This window comes from Scyliorhinus canicula, chromosome 17 (genome assembly GCF_902713615.1).
Source record: "Scyliorhinus canicula chromosome 17, sScyCan1.1, whole genome shotgun sequence".
In the NCBI taxonomy this organism is placed as follows: Eukaryota; Metazoa; Chordata; class Chondrichthyes; order Carcharhiniformes; family Scyliorhinidae; genus Scyliorhinus; species Scyliorhinus canicula.
In genome coordinates, this window is record NC_052162.1 from 50,138,097 (window position 1) to 50,158,748 (window position 20,652).

The 20,652-nt window shown below is 46.0% G+C and overlaps 1 protein-coding gene across 2 annotated transcripts in view; it reads right to left on the reverse strand.

Annotated features, from left to right (window-relative positions):
- The window catches only part of LOC119951137 (UDP-N-acetylglucosamine--peptide N-acetylglucosaminyltransferase 110 kDa subunit), a 125,813-nt gene that overhangs the window by 11,316 nt on the left and 93,845 nt on the right, over positions 1–20,652 (reverse strand). The window contains exons 18-20 of one of the 2 annotated variants that reach the window (XM_038774141.1): positions 15,569–15,736; positions 15,018–15,170; positions 3,263–3,515 (exon numbers count right to left, since the gene is read on the reverse strand). In XM_038774141.1, the coding sequence (XP_038630069.1) occupies positions 3,263–3,515; positions 15,018–15,170; positions 15,569–15,736 (574 nt within the window). Of the gene's footprint in view, positions 1–3,250; positions 3,516–15,017; positions 15,171–15,568; positions 15,737–20,652 lie in introns of both variants that reach the window. The other variant, XM_038774140.1, reaches the window with a different exon arrangement.

A 20,652-nucleotide genomic window follows, 5' to 3' on the forward strand; every position in this document is an offset into this window, starting at 1 on the left:
AACCTCAAGGTGTGTGTGTAGTTTTGGTCTCCATACTAGAGGACATAACTGACTTCTCTCCCCCAGACTTCTTAAATTATGGATTTACAAGAATAATTTTCCAGTCTAATGTCACAGTTGCCAAATCGAAAATGTTTACAAAGACTATAACCAACTATATAATGTTGTCACCTACTTCTTTTAATATGCCACAGGTGAAAATCATCAGGTCTTGGAGATTTATGTATCCGAAGTCCACGTTTTCTCCATTAACACTGTTCTTACTCACTGCAATTACCATTTTGTCTATTACACTATCATTAACTGTACAATCCTCAAAATTCTGCATTCATAAGAAACCACGGTTGGAGGAATGTTAAAATCTCCAATGTCCTCTTTTGGCAGTGGTGCCAGCAGCCAATACCACAGGTCTGGTATGGATTTCCTACATCTTTTATGACATTCCTTAAAACCTGCTTCTTTGACCAAGCTCGGTCAACCTCCTTCTTTTCGCTCAGTGTTTATCATCAACCAATCATTCTACTATGAACTGTCTTGGAAGGTTTTCACCATTTAAAGTCCCAAATGAATGAAAGTTGTTTCTGACTTAGGTTGTCAGACTGTAATTAGTGGGGATAGCACGAGGATCAGTACTTGGGCTCCAACAATTACAATCTGTCAATTACTTGGTTAAGGGGGAGAAAGTGTAACATCAGGTTTCCTGGTGATGTTCAATTGACAGTAGGGAAGACACAAAGAACCTCCAAAATGATATAGACAGGTTGGGAGAATGAGCAGGAATATAGTGGAATATAGTGTGGGAACTGCAAAGTATTCCACACTGGAATGAAAAGTAGAATGCAATGTTTTTTTTAAAATGATGAACGGCAGGGACTTGCTTGTCTTTGTACATGGAAAGTTTAAAGTTAACACACTAGTGCACCAAGCAATTAGAAAAGCAAATTGTACATTAGCCTTTATTACAAAGGGTCTGAAGTAAAGTGAAGACATCTTACTTCAATTAGGTAGGGTCTTGGTGAGGTCACACCTAAAGTACAGTGTACAATTTTGATCTCTTTACGCAAGAAAGGATATATTTGCCTTGAAGCAATGCAACCAAGATTTACCAGACTGATTCTTGGGATAAGAGTTTCATCCTATGAACAGAGATTGAGCAGACTCAGCCTATTGTCAGGGAAATGAAGATTTATATTAACTTTCATTTGGTAATATCACGGTTATATTTCTTATATGCCGGAAAACAGGCTGGTGGGGATGTGATTAGTGTAATTGGATAAAGTGACAGCGACTTCAAGGGCCTAAACATCAGTAAGAAGCAGTTTTGAGATGTTCATAAACCAAGAACAACTTTACAACAAGAATTTACATAAGGCAATAAAAGCAGTAGCTTTGAAGTGGGTTGGTTTAGTTCAACGAGAATCATACCCAAGTTGTAAAATTGTAAGTGAGACAAAGATAGAGTAAGTTTACTTTTTTTAAATATCGGAGCTAGAAGTAGAAGAAAGGAATTTGATCAGTTCTGGTAAAAGGGAACTGCTGAGTAACTGTGTGAAACAGAGGATACAGATATCAAGGGGAAGAAACGCATTTAAATAAACAATAGAAGCCTGCATGAAGGTGTAGCTGTTTCGATCTCCCAGAAGACAGTGCGGTAGCTGATCAGATCTTCCAGAAGAATGTTGACAAGGACAGACCTGGAGAACCAGTTGCGGTCAGCCTCAGAGGACACGCCAAGAGCAAGAGGACATTGTCTGGTTAAATTACTGAAATTCTGAAGATTTAAAAATCAATAAAGACTATTGCCCCCAGAAAAGGGTAGGTAGCTAAACAAAGCCATTCTTATGTTAAAGTGTAATTTTTACATTTTCTTCACTTTAATAAACATTTACCTTAATATAAAATCATCACAATTGGTCAGAGACATCATTTCTTGATTTCAGTAAACCTCCTCATAATATAAAAATTGCAATAATTGTTTTGGAATTTGTCTCAAGTTTTCCTTTGGGATTTGGGCAGCTCAACATGTGCCATCAGACCTGCCTTAACAAAACACTTGCTTGCACTTAGAAAATGAGAAATAATCAAACTGAAACATAGAAAATTCTTAAGGGGACTGGCAAATGTCTGCTGGGAGCATGTATTTTTGGTTGGTTGGGAGGGAGGGTGCTGAGAATTAAGGGTCAAAGTCTCAGATTAATGCGTTGGTTACTTGGGACTGAGGAGAGGATAAATATTTTGCAGATTTGTGAATCATTGTAATTATCTCAAGAAAACTGGATGCTCGGTCATTGTCCAAGATAGAAATTGATAAATTTTGAGTTACTAAGAGAACTAAGATATGAAAATGGAGAAAAATGGGGTGTGGGTTACATGTTGGCGCAGTGGTTAGCACTGCTGCCTACTGCGCTGAGGACCCGGGTTCGATCCTGGCCCAGGTCACTGTGTGTGAAGTTTGCACATTCTCCCAGTGTCCGCGTGGGCTCATCTCCACAACCCAAAGATGTGCAGGTTAGGGGGGATTGGCCATGCTAAATTGCCCCTTTAATCGGAAAAAAAATTGGGTACTCGAAAAAAAAAATTTTTAAGAGAGAAGGATGGGGTAAACGGACAGTCATAATCTTACTGAACGCTAGAACAGACACAAAGGGTTAAATTGACCTACTTATGCTTCTATTTCTTATGCCATGTTCAAAGAAAAGATGACCGCAATTCTGAAAGTTATCACATGCTTTCAGGTGCACACAATAGTAATTATGCAAGAGGTACTAAAAATCTGTTCATTTAAGTCAAATTCATTGTATTGTACAGTTTATACATGGTAAATTCTAAACAAGGCTCACCTTATCCCAATATCATGAGGAAAAAGCAAGAACCGCAGTTGGAAAAAAAATGTGGCCAGTACAAAAATAGTCAGATGCATTACTTAATATCAACATTATTATACAATTCAGCCTGATTAATCACAACCATCACTACGCAATCTCAGAAAGGATTCACTGAGCCCTTCCCTTACCACAATTATACATTTACTGTTGCAATTGCATGTTCTTCCAACCTGGAGAACCCAAGAAATCATTAAAAGTCAACTATTTAAAGCAATCAACTACTGAAAATGAGCTGTTGGATTTCATATAGAGCAATAAAGCAATCACAGTGATGGATTTAATCATTGAGCCCTATTCCATACATTTCCATCAAATTAATTGACTTACATTCCTTATACAAAATGAAAAGAAAAATTGTTACCCACCATTACACATACCTGGCATAGTCACCATTGGTGTCCCTGCCCAGAGTACATCCATTCCTGTGGTATGTCCATTGCAGAGTGGAGTGTCTAGACAGACATCTGCCATCTGTCCTCGCCTCACATGCTCCTCTTTTGGGGCGACAGGTGAAAAGATAATGCGGTTAGCAGACAGTCCCATGCTCTGTGCATACTGTTGAATGTTGGGTTCTCCCACAGCAGGGAATCGAAGTAGCCACAGCACGCTGTTAGAAACTCGCTTTAAGATCTGCAGAACAAGAAAGCACACATTATTTCTAACATTTTTTCCTCAATATATATTTTGTCTCAATTACTGCAGCGATATTTTCCAAGATTTGGATATTTTCTGTGACATTACGTAGTCTTTAGCATTTCTGCTAGTATTAAATATTTTCAATCTCCCATGGTATTGTGCAGATTTGATAAAGAACAACTGCACAGCTAAGGTGGAACAACATTAAAGCTTGCATTTCCATTCTTATTCCCATGTAAAAATACTGTCCTGTCTGTTGACGGGACAGAAAATAACTACATATCTACGTTATCCAGACTATTCTAAAATCATAGTTATTAAAAAAGGAATCAGGCTTTCCATGGTAAGCCATGATTGATAGCAGAGAAATTTTAAGCCATCAGAGATTACTCCCCCACCCCAAGCTCTTCCCCCCCCCCCCCCCTCCCCCTCCCAGAGCTCCTCTCTCTCCCCCCCTCTGTTTCTATAGTAACAGCCAGTCTAGGACTGCTGATTTCTTTATGAAAACTGTTTTTCTAATTAAATTGCCAAGCGATGGAATGGGAAATTGGCAGCAATATATTTGAATACATGTACCTCTTAAATTGATGGACAGACAGTTTGGCCGAATTGACTGAATTATAAATTAGTTAAAGCCAATCAGAAGTAAAAAGACCAGACCTTAAGATAATAATCTCCTTAAGAATCACTTACCGGGATGGAAAAACTCATTCTGGAATCACCCTATGTTTCGGAAACCTATTTTTTTCCTGCTTGCTTTTGCTAATCGCCATCTTTCTTTTGTTTAAATCACTTAGTTTTTTTAGCCTGTGTATTATGATTTGAAGAATTACCAAGATCTGTAATTGAATGAAAACTCAACTACTGTATTCACTAAAGACAATCAATCTGACTAGCTTGCTGCAGGGCTAGTTGGAACTTCCTAAATGTTGTATTGAACATAAGGTTATCAGTGGCACAGCTGACAAATAAAGTACAAGTGGACTTCGCCAAAAAGCACAGACTTGACCTCTGTTATTTGGGAACTGAGAAGGGATAATGGATATCCAAGGTTCCGAATAGACACAGAGATCCATCACCAACCCTTTATTTCAGCTTTCCTCATGTTTACTGTGCAAGTTATTCAACGAGGATTAATCACTGCAACATTAAGGGTTGAGGAAAATGTACCACCATTTATAAAACGGGAAATCAAAAATACCTTTCTATTTACGGACAGGTAGGGAGAGGAGAAATCAGGGCTGTTTAAATTAACTCGCTCCTGGCTGTAACAGTACAAACTCTGATTTAGGACTGATCTGCAGCAGAGTTCAATTAATGTTTGGTGAATAAATTTTGCAAATAGGGAAAATGCTTTCAAATTTCTGATTCACGGTCGGGGGGAAAAGATGATATTATGTCTTTATATATTTGTACATATTTTGAGAATTTGTCACATCAAAAGTCTTGCATTTTTTTGCAAAAACTTGGCATGTTAGCTCTTGACTCTCAGCTGCAACACTTGGGAAAATCTGCTTCAAGTAAAAATGCACCAAATCAAAGAGGGAGAGAATATACAAAACAAACAATGTCCTTGGTGTTACCTTCTGGAAGGGTTTCTGATTAACAGCAAAAACAGGAATGACAATTGGAATTCTGACTGCCTCACACCCTGTCCCATTTGCTATGAAAGATTGCTATTTGAATAACTAATCGAAATATATTAAGTAATTATGTTCTAGAAAGCCACATGCAGTGGCGTACTTTTAGAATATTTTTTCATGGGATATGAGCATCAATGACAAGACCAGCATTTGTTGCCCATCACTAATTGTATGCGGGATGGTTTTCTGGGCCAATACGTTGAGGAACCAACTAGAGAACAGGTCATCCGAGATAGCAACAGCAGTAAAGCAAATTTAACAAAACATAATAGGATGCGTGATATCCAGCAACAGGTATGAATCTACCTAGAGACAGCAGCAGACAGTATTCAAAAGGCCCCAATTGATATCCATCTCTTCCAATAATGAGATTAGAAGGCTGTTTAGATAATAATCAGGGGACTTCTGTTGACGGCGGGCAGGAGGCAGCCGCACAATGGAGGGTTCCCGTTCGGGAACGGCATTTTCGGGGCTTTAAGCCCGGTCCCAGGGTCCACGGAGGCGGCAAAAGCAAGGAGAAGGCACAGAGCAGGCACAATAAAGGAAAATGTTGAGGGTGAGCAAAAAGCGGCCGTAAAAAAAAATAGCTGAAGGTCCGTCGGAGAGTGCAACGGTCACCGCAGGGTCACCAAGGAAAATGGAGGCTGGAGCACCAGGGGAGTCGGCATTGCTTACGGCTGAAGAAATAACTACGGTGATGGCTGCGGAATTCGAAAGGCAGTTTACAAAATATATGGAGACAATGAGGAAGGAGATGAGGGAGGTTTGGAGTGTGCTGGTGGAGGAGGCGATTTCCCCGGTGACGACGGCAGTGGCGGATGTGTGGGAGCAAGGGGAGGTGCTGAAGAAAGTGGAGGAGACATTATTGCAGCACGGTGATCAACTTACCTCGATGGGGAAGGAGATGCGGAAGGTGGTGAGATCAACAAGGATCTGCGAGGAAAAATGAAAGACCTGGAAAACAGATCCAGGCAACAGAATTTGAGGATTGTGGGGCTGCCCGAAGGAGTTCAAGGGCCGAGGCCGACTGAGTATTTTGCCGCGATGCTGGCGAAACTATTGGGGGAGGGGGAGGATCCCTCCCGATATGAACTGGATCGGCTCATCGGTCGTGGAGGCCTGTACCAAAGGCGAGCGAGCCGCCAAGGGTAGTGACACTGTGCTTCCGTAGGTACAGTGTGAAGGAGAAGGTCCTGTGCTGGGCCAAGCAGAAGCGGGTGGTGCAGTGGGCTGGAGCTGGTATACGTGTATACCAGGACTTTACGGTGGAGCTGGTGAGGAGGTGGGCTGCCTTCAACCGGGTGAAGAGGGCACTGTACATTAGCAATGTGCAGTGCGGCATTGTATATCCAGCGAAGCTGAGGGTGACTTACAAGCTCAAGGACCTTTATTTTGGAACGGCAGAAGCAGCGGAGGACTGTGACAGAAATGGCCATGTGCCGATGTAACCTCATGACTATTTTCTTTTTTGTTTCACTGCATGCGGGTGTATGGGCTAAAGGAGCCAATGTTGGATATATTTGGACAAGGGAAGTGATGGGACTTTCACTCGAAATGAGGGCTCTTGGGGTGTAGGTGAATATGCGGAGTTTGTGTGCTAAAAGGGGATTTCTGGGCTTTCCTAGGGGCCGGGCAAGAGGGAAAGGGACCCGGGCGGGGGCCTCCACGCTGGCCGGTTTAAGCCGGCCAGTGAACGGGAGTGAGGTGGGGGAAGGGGCGGCGGCCATCGGAGCCTGGCAGAACAGAGTCCGAGGGGTCTAGCCGGGGTGGAAAGTTGGGGGAAGGAACCGAGTTTAGGGGGAGGCGTTTTACAAGAGGCAGTGGAGGGGAGGAGTTGGGGGGGGGGGGGGGGGGGGGGGGTGTGTGTGTTTACAACTCTTGGGTATCATGTTTTCATCATCATCAAGATGATGTATCATCTTTCAGAGGTTGGATGGCATTGAATGTGTGGGGTGGGGGAGTGTGGACTCTGTAGGTTAATGGTGACCATGGGCCATCCCAGACTCAGTTTTCTTTTTTTTTCTCCTTTATTCTTTATTTCAACCGTGGGAGGGTTTGTTTTATTGGATGCATATATTGACAGGTGGGCCGTTGATTGGGGGAGTGGGAGGATGGGATCGTTGTTATTGTTAAGGGGATTGATTTTGTATTTGTTACCGTTTACTGTCTGTGGGTGAGGTGTAAATTTTGAAGGAAAATGTGAAAATGGAGAATAAAAACATTTTTAAAAATAGATAATAATCAGGGGCGAATAGCTCACGACAAATAGCTTATAGACAATTGGGAAGGCCAATAAGATATACATATGTTAATATATAGTAAAATAAGTTGATGGGGCAGACAGGTGAATACACAAAACAAAGGTTTAATTGGCCCAATGATCAGAAGTTTGAGCCAGTTTACATCTAGCAGACTCAAAAAGCATACAAGCCAGTTTCCAGCCACCAAGCATGAAGGTCAATGTTTTTCAACTCGGAACCTCGAGGTTCATTTTACATGAAACAAGCCTCTTAAGAGCTAAGGCAGTGCAGAAAACCTTCGTATCAGCAGTTTTAAGCATCTTTGCTGGACCAGGAAAAGACGTTTCTCAGACTTGAATATCACCCCTGTAGTGTATTGTGCAGGCCTGACAGCATCTGTGGAGAGAAGGGGACTAACATTGATTCTGGATGACTTTGTCAAAGCTGGAGAGAACTGGAAATAGGGCCAGATTTATACAGTTGGGGGGGGGGGGGGGGGGGGGGGTGGAGCAGGATAGAGGGCCAAAAATAGGTGAAGATTGAGGATATAAAGACAAAGGGAATGTAAATGGAGGTGATCACAGCTGAGAAGGGTGCTGATAGTGGCACATTAAGAGATCAGTATGTGTCAATGGCAGAACAAAGGTAAGCAATTAGGAACACAGAACAGATGAACAGAAGAAATAAAAATAAATTGATAGAATAAAAATGGGATGAAGATGGAGGAGAGAGTTCACAGTTTAAAGTCTGGAAGACCGTAACGTGCCTAACTAAGATGAGGTGCTGTTCCTCCAGGTTGTGCTTGGTTTCATTGGAACATTGCAGCAGGCCATGAGAGCACGACGGCGAGTGAAATGGCAAGCAACAGGAAGGTCTTGGTCCAGCTTGCGGACGGACCAAAGGTGCTCTGCAAAGCAGTCTATGTTTTGTCTTTCCAATGTAGGAGTAGACCGCAGTGTAACACAGAGACTTGATTGTTACACAACAACTGAGCTGTTTAGGCTCACTGGACTTTCACTCGTCTCCTCATGTCAAAACAAAATTATACACCCCATGAACTTGTGTTCCAAGTTGGGATACACTCGCAGATAATATCAGCATGCTTTGTGACAAGAATCACAAATGGTACCGAACTCTGTATGAACATCAGCGGACATGCCCAATTCTGACTTTGATGAAGGGAATGGCATTGGTGAAGCAGCTGAAGATGTTTGGGCCTCGGACAATACTCCGAGGAATTCATAGAGATATCCTGGGGTTGGGTTTTTTGTGTGCCTCCAACAACAATCTTCTTTTGTGCTTGATAAGACTTCAACCAGTAAATAAGATTTTCAATGATTCTCATTGACTTCGTGCTGCCTTGATATTAAGAGCAGTCCCTCACACTTCCCTTCTCAAATTCAGCTTGATTCTCCATGTTTGTACAAAGGAGTATGTTGTTACCAAGGGTACCAATGTTTGCACCTAGGGGCTTTTCATAACTTTATTGAAACCTACTTGTGACAATAAGTGATTATTATTATTATTAGGATGTAATTAAGTCTGAAGCAGGGTTGCCCTGGCAGAACCCAAACTGAGCATTTTATTGCTGTGTCAGGGGTGCTTGATATCACCGTCAACAGTTTCCTCCATTCCCGTACCAGCCTCCCCGAACAGGCGCCGAAATGTGGCAACTAGGGGCTTTTCACAGTAACTTCATTTGAAGTCTACTTGTGACAATAAGCGATTTTCATTTCATTACTTTTCTGATGAGGTAATAATTGGCTTGATAGGATTCTTCTTGCTTTTGGTGGACAGGACATGATTTTACATATAGTCAGGCAGATAGACATGCTGCAGCTATATTGGAATAACTTGGTTAGGGTCACCGCTAGTTGAGGAGGACAAATCTTTGGACTACTGCAGGGATGATTCCAGGGCCTTTAACCTTTTCTGTACAGTGTCTGCAGCCATTTATTGATATCACGTTGAGTTATTCAAATTCAATACTAATATCTGTGATGCAAGGGACTTTAGGAGGAGGTAGAGATGGATCATCCACTCAGCACTTCTGGCTTAAGGTGGTTGCAAACGATTCAGCCTCATCTTTTACACCGGTAAATTTGTGGAGTCTCCTCCTCCAGTTAATTGTTTAATTCTGCACAACCATTCACTACTGATGAGACAGGACTGTAGGGCTTTAATCGGATCCATTTTCTCAGGCATCACTTGACTTTAACACACGCTGCTTCCAATGTTTAGGATGCAAATGAATCAGTTTTGTAACTTCACCATGTTGCCCTGCATTTTTAGTAGGCCTGCTGCTACACCGGCTTGCTCCCCCACAATCCTGGCTTGATGTTAACAGTAGAGTGAGGGATCTGACAGGCCACGAGGTTCCAGACAGTTGTAGAACACAATTCTGCTTATGATCATGACCCACAACATTGTGTGGATGCCCCGTTTTGAGCTACTAGATCCATTCTGAATCTAACCCATTTAGCACACTGATGGTGCCACATAACACAATGGCCGGTATCCTCAGGATGAAGACAGGACTTATCACCACAAGGACAGTGTAGTGGTCACTCTTACCAATACTGTCATGGACAGATGCATCTGCAACAGATATGTCGTTGAGTATGAAGCCAAGAAGATGTTTCCCCCAGTAGGTCCATTCATTACATGGTGCAGGCCCAATCTGACCAGTCTGTCCTTCAGGACTTAGCCAGCAGTGATGTTACCAAGTCACTCAGGGGAATTGCAGTCTCTCAACCAGAACCCCTGCTGTGTCCTTTCTACCTTAAAAGTATTTCTTCCAAGCGTTGTTCAACATAGAGAAGCACTGACTCATCAGCCGAGGGAATTAGCAAGAGTTTTCCTTAACCATGCTTGACCTGATGCCATGAAACTTCATTGGACCTGGAGTCAATGTTCAGGACTCCCAGGGCAATTCTCTCCAGTCTGTTTTTTAACCTTTCTGTAGCAGTTTGGTACAACTGAGTGACTTCATTTCAAAGGGCAGTCAAGAATCAAAACACATTGCTGACAGTCTTGAATCACATCTAGGGCAAGGGTAACAGATTGCCTTTTCTGTAGGTCAGTAGTGAACCAGATGGGTATTTAATGCAATCCAGTTGTCTCACAGTCACCGAGTCAAGCTTTATTTTAATTCAACAGTTATTGATTAAATTTAAATTCCACCATCCGCTGTGGTGGAATTTAAATTCATGCCCCCAAACCATTATCTAGGCTTCTGGATTATTCACCAGTAACATTACCATGATAGCCTTGAAACAAAACAGCCCGAGGCCTTGTTCATTGTGGCCGGGGACTTCAATCAGGCCAAACTCAAGAGCGTACTATCAAGTTACCACCAACACGTCACCTGTTCCACTAGAGGCCCAAACACCCTGGACCACTGCTACACAAATATCAAACATGCGTACTGCTTTATCGCCTGCCCACACTTTGGCAAATCTGACCACAAGGCTGTGCTCCTGCTCCCGGCTTATAAGCAAAATCTGAAGCAGGATAATCCGTCAAAAAAAGTTGTGCAAATTTGGTCTGAGGAATCGCATGAACTCCTACGGGACTGCTTAGAGTCAGTGGCATGGTCAGTATTTAAAAACTCTGGGACCAGCCTGAACGAGTACGCCACAGCAACTGACTTCATTAGTAAGTGTATAGAAGACTGTGTGCCGAAGATGCAAATCCACATGTTTCCCAGCCAGAATCCCTGGATGCACAGGGATATCCACTGCTTGAAGTCCAGGTCTTGAGACGTTTAAGTCAGGCGACCCTGACCTATAAGAAAGCCAGATATGATCTAAGGAAATCCACCAAAGATGCCAAAAGACAGTACCGGACCAAGCTCGAGTCTCAGGCTAGCCACACAGACCCCCGCAGACTATGGCAAGATTTGCAAGACATAACGGGCTACAAAATTAAGGCAGGTAAAATTACCAGCTCCAACACACCTCTCCCTGATAAGCTCAACGCAGTCTATGCCCGCATTGAGCAAGAGGTCAGTGAGAGCAAGCCTTCCACCCTGGAAACCTCGGATGAACTTGTATCTGAGGTCACCAGTGCAGACGTCAGAGCAGCCTTCTCAAAGGTCAACCCATGGAAAGACACTGGCCCGGATGGGGTACCCGGATGTATACTCGGGTCTTGCACAGATCAGCTGACGGGGGTATTCGCAGACATCTTCAATATCTCTTTGCAACAATCTGAGGTCCCTATCTACTTCAAGAAGACGACCATCATCCCCGTACCAAAGAAAAGCCAAGCAGCATGCCTTAATGACTATCGTCCAGTGGCTCTGACATCCATCATCATGAAGTGCTTCGAAAGGTTAGTCATGGCACGAATTAACTCCAGCCTCCCGGATTGCCTTGATGCACTATAATTCGCCTACCGCTGCAACAGGTCCACAGCAGACGCCATCTCCCTGGCCCTGCACTCAACAGTGGAACACCAAGATACCAAAGATACCCATGTCAGATGCCTATTTATTGACTACAGCTCAGCCTTCAACACTATTATTCCTTCCGAAACTGATATCCAAACTCCATGGCCTAGGCCTCGACTCCACCCTCTGCGACATGATCCTGAACTTCCTAACCCACAGACCACAATCAGTAAGGACAGGCAACAATACCTCCTCCACGATCATCCTCAACACCGGTGCCCCACAGGACTGGCCCCTACTATACTCCTTATCTATGTATGACTACCCTCCAACTCAATATTCAAATTTGCTGATGACACCACCGTAGTGGGCCGGATTTCAAATAATGACGAGACAGAGTACAGGAATGAGACACAATCTGGTGCAACGACAATAATCTCTCCCTCAATATCAACAAAATGAAGGAGATTGTCATCGACCAGGAAGCGTAGAGGAGAACATGCCCCTATCTACATCAATAGGAACGAAGTAGAAAGGGTCGAGAGCTTCAAGTTTTTAGGTGTCCAGATTACCAACAACCTGTTCTGGTCCCCCCATGCCGACGCTAAGAAAGCCCACCAACGACTACTTTCTCAGAAGATAAAGGAAATTTGGCATGTCAGCTATGACTCTCACCAACTTTTACAGATGCACCATTGAAAGTATTCTTTCTGGTTGTATCACACCTTGGTATGGTTCCTGCTCTGCCCAAGACCGCAAAAAACTATAAAAGTTTGTGAATGTAGCCCAGTCTATCACGCAAACCAGCCTCCCATCCATTGACTCTGCCTACAATTCCTGCTGCCTCGGAAAGTCACTCCGGACACATTCTCCTCCACCTTCTTCCGTCAGGAAAAAGATACAAACGTTTGAGGTTACGTACCAACTGACTCAAGAACAGCTTCTTCCCTGCTACCATCAGACTTTTGAATGGACCTACCTCTTATTAATTTGATCTTATCTCTACACCTTAGCTATGACTGTAACATTACATTATGTAGTCTCTCCTTCCTTCCCTATGTACGGTATGTGTTGTCTGTATTCCATGCAAGCAACAATACTTTTCACTGTATACTAATACATGTGACAATAATAAATCAAATCAAATTAAATTAAATTAAATTAAAATTAAATGATGTCACATTCTCCCTTCAATGGAGATACAGGAGCCCTAACAAAGTTGTGCTTGTGTTACAGAAAATCACAACTTTAAGCAAATCTTGGGTTCCAAAAGGAATCAATGTTAAATCAGAGTTGGGTTCCTTTAGACATTTGTCGCCCAGGAAAATCCCATGTACAAGTTGAAATACCACACTGGGACACTAGTTACACAGTGTTAGCACTGCTGCCATGGTCGCGGGTTCAATTCCAGCCTTGGGTGACTATCTTTATGGAGTTTGCACATTTTCCCCATGTCTGTGTGGGTTTCCTTCAGGTGCTCCAGTTTACTCCACAGTCCCAAGATGTGCAGGGTACATGAATTGGCCATGCTAAATTGCCCCTTTTGTTACGTGGGGTTTTGGGGATAGGGGAGGGGAGTGGCCCTGGGTACAGTGCTCCTTCGAGGGTTGGTGCAGACCTGATCGACCAAACAGCCTCCTTCTACACTGTTGGGATTCTATACCATGTGAAAACTTGTGCATTTCTAGCTGAAATATCAGTCAAATGAAAATTAAATATAAAAGAAATGTAAGTTTCAAAAACGACACCAGTAATTTAGGATTGACCAAACTCCATTTAGTGGCAGGTGATGCAGGAAGCAACTGGAATCCTGAGACTATCCGCACTGACCACTAAATGGAGCCCAGGAACAGGCAAGCCGGAGTGTAACGTCAGGAAGCATGACTGGAACATGGAATTCCTTCAGTGCAGAAGGGAGGCTCTTTGGCCCATCGGGTCTGCACCAACCCTCCAAAACAGCACCCTACCTCGGCCCACACGCGCCACCCCCTCCCCTCCCCTCCCCCCAACCTGCACAAATTTGGACAGAGGCAATTCAGCATGGTCAATCCACCTAATCTGCACGTCTTTGGACTGTGGGAGAAAACCCCACATAGACACAGGGAGAGAGTGCAATCTCCAGAGTCACCCAAGGCCGGAAATTGAAGCAAAGTACATAGTGCTGTGAGGCAGTGAAAACCACTGTTCCATCCGTCACAAAAGGGGCGACCCATCGACTGAGGGAGAGAACAGAAGCTCTGTGGGTAAAGGTTTTGTGCGCAGGCAGGCCGCAGAAGACAACATCTTTAAAGTGAAATCGGTACTATTAAAGAAATGCATCAACATTAATTGAATCAGCATAAAGAGAGGACTTAATGTACCAAGTATCAATGTAAAATAGCATCCATGTTATGCATTTTTCAGAACTGATCACAAAGCAATTAGTTTGTTGACATTGATTCTGGATGACTTTGTCAAAGCTGGAGAGAACTGGAAATAGGGCCAGATTTATACAGTTGGGGGGGGGGGGGGGGTGGAGCAGGATAGAGGGCCAAAAATAGGTGAAGATTGAGGATATAAAGACAAAGGGAATGTAAATGGAGGTGATCACAGCTGAGAAGGGTGCTGATAGTGGCACATTAAGAGATCAGTATGTGTCAATGGCAGAACAAAGGTAAGCAATTAGGAACACAGAACAGATGAACAGAAGAAATAAAAATAAATTGATAGAATAAAAATGGGATGAAGATGGAGGAGAGAGTTCACAGTTTAAAGTCTGGAAGACCGTAACGTGCCTAACTAAGATGAGGTGCTGTTCCTCCAGGTTGTGCTTGGTTTCATTGGAACATTGCAGCAGAACCAACAATAATAAAACTATTTACTGTTGGTTTAGGATGTCAATTCAGGATCAAGCGAAAACAATCCACCAAAATATATGGACAGAATAAAGTTATATTTTATAAAATAATTCACCAAAGGATTACGAACAGGACAAGGATCTTCGAAGTAGGATTGCGCTATTTAATTTTGCTAATGTGATAACACTGAATGAAATTATCAACATCTTACCGAAAACTGAACAATGCACTATCCTGTTACAATGGTCAATCTAGAATTTTCAATCCTTGCCTTACCCTTTCATTTCTCTGAAGTTATTTTCCCTTTTAATTGCAAAATGATCAATCCTAATACCACAGCTGCATGGAACTATCCACATCTGAACTGTCGGGATGACACTTACACTGGCCCACATTTGCAGGGTAGATGGATCAATCTTGTACAGCTGGTTGAAGTTGCAATAAACAATAGCATCTTCTGGCAATCCATATTGTGACCGTGTTGTGACAATAATTGTGCGTGGTACCTCCTCTCCAGTTGCTGCCTTGTTGTTGATCTGATGGCAGATTGAATATATGTTAATTAATGTCCAGAAAAGCTCAAAGATTGTTTCACTCAGAATATAGCTTCTGGACACTAGCAGTAATCACCATAAAGCAAAACCTCAGAGGCATTTGCAAAAACTAAAATTGTTCTACTTTCTCAAGATCTGCCAATGGCTCACAGCTGCCAGTTCCTTTAAACACAAAGGACAAGAATCAATTTATGTCCATCAACCCACCTGAGCTATATCAAACCTAACTTTCCAACAGACAAGGTAGTTTGCATGATCGTAGATTCAATGTCTTTAAGACCACCCCAATAATTTAGAGTTAATTTGAAGTTGCTTATGTTACAAGTTGCAGAACCTCTCATTTTCCACCTACACTAAACCCCATTTGTGCTTTCACTTACTTGTGTTGTTGCTAGCCCATTGCTGACAGTGAAGTTATTGATTGTGACCTGAATTTGCCCTTGATTGATCATGTTGATAATGGCTTCAGCTGCCGTATTCATTGGAACAACGGGCATCGAAAGTGCAGAGCTTGTATCGCAGTTGTCTCCACCATCAGGACATTTCAGCTGTAAACAACACAAACTCAAATCTTGGTTTGCTACTTTAGTTCGTATACACAAAGCAAAAAGGTAAGAGTTTTCAAATTGCTATTTCTGATTGATCTGATCATTGGAAGTATTATAACCAGCCCTATAAAACTGAGTACCTTGCCATCAAATGTACCATCAACCAAATTCTGCATCAACTACTGTGCTTTTTAACAGAAATAATTTTTGGAGGTTTGCTTTGAGAAGTGTTTCACCACACTTCCAGGTGACGTCATTTAAAGTCGGACGAACGTAAAACAGGTCCCGGTAAGGTTCGCACATGAGCCCTTTTTACCTATTTTTTCCCCGACGTTTTTGGTGCCCAAACCTGGTGAGGCTAGCAAGTAATCTCTTCCCAAAGGGATTAATGAAATCAATAATAAAAAAAGTCTCAGGAAGAAAGGTGAAAAAGGGACGATGGCCGCCGCCGCCGCACCCATCACATTAGACACACTGACCGCCTCAATGGCACAAGAGTTTGAAAAGTTCAGCAAGAAAATTGATAGGTAATTCAAACGACAGGGCCAGGAAATGAAAAAATCTTTCAACGCCAATATTGAAACATCTTTGGCCTCGATCCGTGAAAAATTGTTGGGAACATCACACGTGACGAGGGCGCATAGCGGGGAGTTAAAAGGGGGCCTTGTCGAGACACGAAGATTGGTTTGCCTTGATGGAGGCAGATTGTCAAATGTGGTGGAAAACAATAAAAGCCTGAGATAAAATGGAGGACCTCAAAAACAGCTCACGGCTGCTAAACCTCAGGTTGGTGGAGCTACCAGAGGGAACGGAGGGTTCAAAGCCGACCCAGAACTTTTCTGAATTCTTCACAAGGCTGGTAGGAGGAGATGGAGCGTTCTCCCCTCTGGAATTGGACAGGGCACATAGATGTTTGATCAAAACCAAGACCGAAAGAGCCAACGTGGACGATTATAATCCACTTCCACAATTACAAGAAAGCCAGGGTCTCGGGAGTAGGGGAAGCAAACACAGAATATCGATTGGGACGGGCATATGGTCCAAATATACCAGGATATTGGAGCCGAGTTGGCCAGGAGACAGGCGGCCTTTAAAAGGGTGAAGGCGGGACTTCCGGTGGCAGCAATGCGGAGCTAAGCCGCACGTTCGGCAGCTCCCGCTTTCATAGGACTTGTGGGCTCTTTTAAGGGCCCAAAACGCCGCTGATTCGACGATTCCCGGTGTGTAAAGGGGTCTGGAGCAATACCCCCCCAGGATCTATGGTGCGGACCCGGAGTGGGGCGAGGAAAAAAACGGCAGCAGCTCCCCTGGAAAAGAGGGGGACGGTGGACAAAATGGCGCCCTGCTTTCGGATGATGTTGGTTTTGGGCTTTAAGGGGGGTGTTGGGGTCTGTGGTTGTTCTGTTTTTGTTTTACGGGGTTGGTGGATGGGTTGGGACTTCTATTTGGGAGCTGCGTTGAGGGGGTCGGGTGGGGCAGTGAATATCAGTTCCGTTTTCCCGCGCTGGAGCGGTGCCAAGGAGCTGCTGCGGGGGGAGGGGGGGGGACCCCCATAACGGGAGGGGTCGGAGTTAGGGCGGGAGCTGCCGGGGTCAGCAGACGTCAGCTGGCTCACGGGAGTACTATGGAGCGAGCGTCGCGGCTAGATGGGGTCCTAGCCGTGGGGGGGGGGGGGGGGGGGGGGGGAAGAGACCGAGTTGCTGCTGGATTGGCCAGGGAGGAGCTGGTGTGGGTCGGGGGGGTCAGGGTGAGGTTCTATCGCCGTGGGAAATGGGCAGAGCGGAGGGTGCTGGCCAGGGGCGAGCAGTCGATGGGCTATGGCTACTCGACGGGGAGGGGGGGTGGGGTGCCCCCTGATCATGCTGATCACGTGGAACGTGAGGGCGTTGAATGGGCCGGTTAAGCGGGCCCGGGTGTTTTCGCATCTGAAGGGGCTGAAGGCGGACGTGGCCATGCTTCAGAAGACTCACCTGAAGGTGGCAGACCAGATTCGTCTGAGGAAGGGGTGGGTGGGGCAGGTTTTCCATTCAGGGCTCGACGCGAAGAACGGGGGGGGGGGTGGCGATTCTGGTGGGGAAGAGGGTGGCATTTGAGGCGTCCGAGGTGGTGGCTGATAGTGGCGGCAGATATGTGATGGTGAGCGGTAAGCTGCAGGGGGAGAGGGTGGTGTTGGTAAATGTGTATGCCCCAAATTGGGATGATGCTGGTTTCATGAGGCGTATGTTGGGCCGCATTCCTGACCTGGAGGCGGGGGGCCTGATCATGGGGAGGGCTGGTCCCGAGGGTGGAGGATGCCGAATATTCGGCTATAGCGATTTCAGACCATGCTCCGCATTGGGTGGATCTGGAGATGGGGGAGGTGCGGGACCAATGCCCACTTTGGCGTCTAGACGTGGGGTTGTTGGCTGATGAGGTGGTGTGCAGGATGTATTGAGAGGTACCTCGAGGCCAATGATACTGGGGAGGTCCGGGTGGGGATGGTATGGGAGGCTCTGAAGGCAGTGATTAGGGGGGAGCTGATCTCCATCTGAGCCCATAGGGAGGGGGGAGAGGGAGACACGTCTGAGCTGCTGAGTGTAGATAGGAGGTATGCGGAGGCCCCGGAGGAGGGATTGCTGGGTGAGCGGCGTAGCCTGCAGGCCAAGTTATTGACCACCAGAAAGGCGGAGACACAGTGGAGGAAGGCACAGGGCACAGGGAGCGGTCTACGAATATGGAGAGACGCGGGACGCGGCTAGGGAGATTGGTGGAGTGAAGGATAGGGGTGGGAATGTGGTGCGGCAGGGGGCAGAGGTCAATGGTGTCTTTAGGGACTTCTACAGGGAACTGTAACGGTCGGAGCCGCCGGTGGTATTTGGGGGGGGGGGGGGGGGGGGAATGGAGAGCTTTTTGAACAGGCAGCGATTTCCACGGGTGCAGGAGGAGCAGGTGGAGGGACTGGGGGCGTCGATCGAGTTGGAGGAGCTGGTTAGAGGGATTGGCCACATGCAGTCGGGGAAGGCGCCGGGACCGGATGGATTCCCGGTTGAATTTTATAAAAAATACACGGACCTGTTGGGCCCCATGTTGGTTCGGACCTTTAACGAGGCATGGGAGGGGGGAGTTCTGCCCCCAACGATGTCACGGGCGCTGATTTCCCTGATCCTGAAGCAAGATAAGGACCCCTTGCAGTGTGGATCATATCGGCCAATTTCACTGCTGAATGTGGACGCCAGGTTGCTGGCGAAGATCCTGGCAACTAGAATAGAGGACTGTGTGCCGGGGTGATACATGAAGATCAGATGGGTTTTGTGAAGGGGAGGCAGCTGAACACTAACGTGCGAAGGCTGCTAAATGTGATAATGATGCCGGCGGCAGAAGGAGAGGCGGAGATTGTGGTGGCATTGGATGCGGAGAAGGCCTTTGACAGGGTTGAGTGGGGGTACTTGTGGGAGGTGTTAGAGGGTTTCAGGTTTGGGGAAGGGTTTATTAAATGGGTGAGGTTGCTGTACGAGGCCCCGATGGAGAGTGTAGCGACAAATGGGAGGAGGTCCGAGTACTTCAGGCTCTACCGTGGGACGAGGCAGGGGTGCCTCCTGTCCCCCTTGCTTTTTGCGTTAGCATTGAGCCTCTGGCCATGGCGCTCAGGGAGTCGGGGAGTCTGATGCGGGGTGCGGAGGAGCACCAAGTGTCGCTTTGTGCAGATGACTTGCTGCTGTATGTAGCAGACCCGGTGGGGGGAATGCCAGAGGTGATGGAGATCCTTGCTGAATTTGGGAGTTTCTCGGGCTATAAGTTGAACCTGGGCAAGAGCAAGCTGTTTGTTGTACACCCGGGAGATCAGGAGGGGGGGACTGGGAGGCACCCGCTAAAAAGGGCAGTGAGGAGTTTTAGGTACCTGGGGGTTCAGGTGGCTAGGAGTTGGGGGACTTTCCATAAGCTTAATTTTACTAGGTTGGTGGAGCAGATGGAGGAGGAGTTTAAAAGGTGCGACATGCTGCCGTTGGCGGGTAGAGTACAGTCCGTTAAAATGACAGTGCTCCCGAGGTTTTTGTTTTTGTTTCAGTGCCTCCCCATTTTCATTCCGAGGGCCTTTTTTAGGAGGGTGAACAGCAGCATCACGGGATTCGTTTGGGCGCACGGGACTCCGAGGGCGAGGAGGGTCTTTTTGGAGCGGGGCAGGGATAGAGGGGGGCTGGCGCTGCCCAACCTCTCTGGGTACTATTGGGCGGCTAATGTCTCGATGGTACGCAAGTGGGTAATGGATGGGGAGGGGGCAGCATGGAAACGGATGGAGATGGCGTCCTGTGGAGGCACAAGCCGGAAGGCACTGGTAACGGCGCCGATGCCGCTCCCTCCAACGAGGTACACTACGAGCCCGGTGGTGGCGGCTACCCTCAATATTTGGGGGCAGTGGAGGCGACACAGGGGGGAAGTGGGGGGCTCGGTGGAGACCCCGCTGCGGGGGAACCACCGGTTTGTCCCAGGGAACATTGATGGCGGGTTCCTGGGGTGGCACAGGGCGGGCATAAGGAAGTTGGGAGACCTGTTCATTGACGGGATGTTTGCGAGCCTGGGTGAGCTGGAGGAGAAGTTTGAGCTCCCCCCAGGGAATATTTTCAGGTACCTTCAGGTCAAGGCGTTTGCTAGGCGGCAGGTGGAGGGGTTCCCTTTGCTGCCCCCGCGGGGGGTAAGGGATAGGGTGCTTTCGGTGGTGTGGGTTGGGGATGGGAAGGTGTCTGACATCTACCAGATGCAGGAGGTGGAGGAGGCGTCGGTAGAGGAGCTGAAGGCTAAGTGGGATGAGGAGCTGGGGGAGCAGATTGAGGAGGGGACATGGGCGAAAGCCTGGAGAGGGTGAACTCCTCGTCTTCATGTGCGAGGCTTAGCCTCATCCAGTTCAAGGTACTGCACAGGGCCCATATGTCCGGGACTAG